This window comes from Echinococcus granulosus (assembly GCF_000524195.1).
Source record: "Echinococcus granulosus chromosome Unknown EG_S00237, whole genome shotgun sequence".
In the NCBI taxonomy this organism is placed as follows: Eukaryota; Metazoa; Platyhelminthes; class Cestoda; order Cyclophyllidea; family Taeniidae; genus Echinococcus; species Echinococcus granulosus.
In genome coordinates this window covers 6,596-10,666 of record NW_020170617.1, presented here as the reverse complement: position 1 = coordinate 10,666, position 4,071 = coordinate 6,596, and the positions used below count along the sequence as shown (strand labels likewise).

Below are 4,071 nucleotides of genomic sequence, written 5' to 3'. Positions count from 1 at the left end.
CAAGAGTCTACCGCACACAATTGCATGAGACACCCCTGACATCCCATGCGCAATCGTCAACGTTGGTATCAAATACGTCTTTGGCCAAATTTAAGTGAGCAGGCTGACAATCTTGGCTCAAAGTGCATGCTCGAAACTAAAGACGGTGAAGACGAAAACTGCCGAAAAAAGGGAATAAGACGTGATGTGTTCTCCTATTTTGGCCTACATTTAATGACGCATGGCAACCTAGTCAAGAATTTACAGTGCTCCTCTACGATGTGAGCAAAATTTTATGGTGGAATTGTAATCGATGTTGGTTTGGCTAGAACTTGTACTTGACAGTTGGTCAGGGAACACGAACCTTGTTCGAGAACGGACGTCATCTACTGCGAAGGAGGAAGTGTAATCTGAACGATCATCACAATAGCTAAACTTCTCCATATATAATGCCGCTAATAACAAATGCTCCGGTGTATTAAGCCTAATCGTGGAAAAAAATGAGAAGGCCGCGGGGGAAGTGATTAAAGCGGACCCCACCATACTTACTTCAGCGCTGCAGGACCAATCCCTTTTAAGAACGTCTTGGATTTCTAAAGGACGCTTGAGACTAATAAATTACGTTTCTGTTTTTAGCCCCACTAATGATGGAGGACACTTCGGGGTCGAAAGCTCATTCTGCTAATAGTTGTAGGTCCGCATCGTCGTTATCCATAATTTCGAACGCGATAGAAGTACCCTCTGTCGAGAAAACGCTCCTTTTCATCGGTGTTGAGTTGAGCTAGGGTAGTGCAGGGCTGTTTTAAATCAATGGTTCTAATTATGTCTCCTCTTAAGATGGACGAAGACAGTGGTTTCGAAGCACCCTCTGACTTCTGAGGCAGAACCACTGTTCATATTTGTCACTATAGTCACTTTTAGAAGTTTACGCAGTTCTTGGGGAGGAATGGGTTTGCCGGCAGTGCCACCAGTGTGATAGGCTCAGTGTTTATCTATTCCACATCAGCCTTTATGCTCTTGGAGCAAGCGGACCCTTTTATATGAGGACATCTGTACTTATGCACTGTTCCACGGGATTGGATTGCGTTTTCTGCCAGGGATTGATGGCATCCGCTCAGTATCAACCACCGCACCTGTTGGGCAGTTCTTGAGTAAAAGGGACATTTAATCACCCGATTCGCCGTGGGTCTGAAGGAGCATTAATAATCTCTTCAAAAAATGGGAGGTAAACAATTGCTTGAAGTAAAATTGAATGGTTTGTGTACCTCCACAATGCTACAATATATGGTGTCTTTTTCTAACCAGCCTTCTCGTAGTGGTTGTTTACAATCGCAAGTAAGGGAATATTTTTTGGGACCTGGATTTTGCACGTATTTTAATAGAAGTCAATTTATAGCTATGCATTGATACAGTTGCCCTCGGCCTTAGCGTCCAATACCCTGGAACGGGCAAACACATTTGGTAAGAGCATTACTGTTTCATGGCATTATGAACGGAGTACAACGATCGGTGTTATGCGCGTTTAGAATGTGATTTTTACTTAGAGTGCGATGATGTGCGTTGCGTGTGCTGCAAGTTATTAGCTGAAATCAACATATAATTGAACAGGTCGCGAGCTGGACAGTGGGATTGGGGAATGCGTCACTAGTGGTGGATTGAAATAGATTCAGGGAAAGTTGCTAATGAAATATCAAATAATGATGCAAATTTTGTGCATGCCGCAAGCAGCTTAAGATTGATTTGAGAGTGCCTCAAGATGCTATTTTGACGTGCAGTTTATTTGCTGTTTTGCTAATTGGAAATTTAAATTAATAATTAATTTTTTGATAGCGCAAAGGGGCATTCTATAGAATAAACAGTTATTTGGTGTGGTAAAATGGACGAAGAAAAAGTTGGACTCAAAAGTGACTTGATGGTAGCATGGACTAAGTCGTCTAAATCTCAATTCAGTGGGATTTGGTTAGCCAATATATTAGAGGAGGAAACAAAATAATACACAATTAAGCAGAGAGAAATAGAGCAGATCAGCACAGCACGGTACAGGACAGAAAGGAAATCAAATAAGTGATGAAGTAATTTTATGCCCTCTATTTGCCTTCATGACGGTAGGCAGTAGGAGGCATTATATTAGTTCTGGACATCCTGCGTCTTCTACTAAATGGATACAAAGGCCTGATAGATCTATGCCCGATTGGGGTAAGGTGCGATTTTGCAACTGCTAGTGTAAATTGATAAAATCTGTGTGAGTAAATGTGAATAATACAGATTAAAAAGGAATTATTCCTTTGGCGGGTATGACACTAATTATCAGGCAGAATTATTGGTGCGTAAGTATAAAAATGCTCAAATTAGGGCATTTATAGCATAGAAAATTAAACACAGCCTAAGGACATTGGTTTTGCGTCTGACATTGGTATAAACACTTAGGCAAAGTTTGTCTCAATATGTTGTTATCTAAATTTAAGCAAATATTCCAGTCACAGCTAAATTATTTCAGGTCTAACCCTGACATAGAAATATTTTGGCAAGGCTCCTCCAATAAATCCCCTAATTTGTAGCGACTTTTGACTTTGCATGTGACTTATTTTAGGTCTATCGCTGGTGTAAATATCTGGACACATCTGATCTGCTCAATTTGCTTACTAATTTGAAGCGAATTTTAGTTTTCTACTCGAGTCTTTTCAGGATGGCTTTTTGTAAAAATTACCAAACAAGGCTTATGTCATAGAATAATTGTCTAATTTGAGGCGAAATTTGACTATCAAACTGCTTCAATTTAGTCGGCACATTGATGAGATGTACTTAACTTTTCCTTATTTCCAAAAACAAACCTTAAAATAACTTATTCTCAAAGGCGAAACTCGGTTCAAATTGGTACCTTTGACTAAAGGCAGACCCATAATAAATCGGCTGCAAAGTCAAAACTAGCTTCAACTGTATCATCACACTAATAGGGTGGGATTCGCATAGTAATTGTGACCAAAGACAGACCTTAAATTAGTGCAGTGGCAAAGCCAGCATTCTCACATCCGCAACCCTCTTCTCTGCTTTCCTTTCGTGCACGTTACACTGCACTAACCACACGTCCCTCCTCGTTGCCCATCGTCTGCCCTCAGCTTTGCGTCGGTTCGTATCCCAAGATGTCCACATTGTCTATGTGTACAAACGAGCGAACATGGACACGACGTGCATGTACAGCCCTGGTAGCTGGTGACCGATCAAATGACCTACCGATTGACCGGATGACAGAGGCGACCCTGGGGGCCAGATTCTTTAATTCACTTATATTTATAGTGTTAAATGACCATGACTTCTGTTCCAGTTCAGCATGTCTCAGCCTAAAATGGGCCAATAAGGAGGGACTGAATAGGAGACTAACTCTCTACAATGCTGGAAGATCCTCAACCAGAAAAAAAATTTCCCACGCCGCGATAGAACTCGCTTACTTCAACAAAATATGAAATAAATCGGTTAGCTTAATTTCAGAGAAATCAACATCCACTTACAATCTATGGATGATTTTCGGATTACTTTCACTTGGCAAACCTTTCTAGCAAAATGGATGCAAGAAATATTGAAGCATTTATTTACTTTTACGTGTGCCAGGGGGCTAGGACATAAAAGGGGCATTAAAGAATTGCAGGCTAGGAGCTGACGGAAGGTACTGTGCGTTAGTCAACAAATATCTATATTAGGGTACAAACAAAAGTAAAGTAAAAGGACAGAGAAAGCATTGATCATGAAAATTATTCCTGAGTGACAGTATTCGGTAAAAGAAGAGCCTGATGTCGGTGAGTAGGACCTCGGTGTGTAGGCAAGACGTAACAACTGATATGCTCCTTGCCAGTTAAGAGTGAAAATGGCCGGAAATGGGTGAAATGGCAAGCAGCAAAGACGACTACAGCTCTACCGACACGTTGCACACCCTTGATTGTGCCCCTTGACACGCCTGGACGACCACAAAATCACCACTATGTCCACCATTCTGCTATCTGCTACGTCACTAGAGAGTGCTTCCCTGTCGCATTCACCTTTTGGTGTTTGCCGCTGTTGGCGATTTTGGTCTACTCTGTTTAATTTTCCTGATCCTTG

General features: G+C 41.4%; 1 protein-coding gene across 1 annotated transcript in view; it reads right to left on the bottom strand. All coding sequences in view use genetic code 11, as the record gives it.

Annotated features, from left to right (window-relative positions):
- The window catches only part of EGR_10581 (hypothetical protein), a gene marked incomplete at both ends in the record, with an annotated part of 11,656 nt that overhangs the window by 2,678 nt on the left and 4,907 nt on the right, over positions 1-4,071 (bottom strand). The window contains 3 exons of the mRNA XM_024499830.1: positions 318-463; positions 1,282-1,336; positions 3,211-3,317. Of these exons, the coding sequence (XP_024345751.1) occupies positions 318-463; positions 1,282-1,336; positions 3,211-3,317 (308 nt within the window). The remainder of the gene's footprint in view (positions 1-317; positions 464-1,281; positions 1,337-3,210; positions 3,318-4,071) is intronic.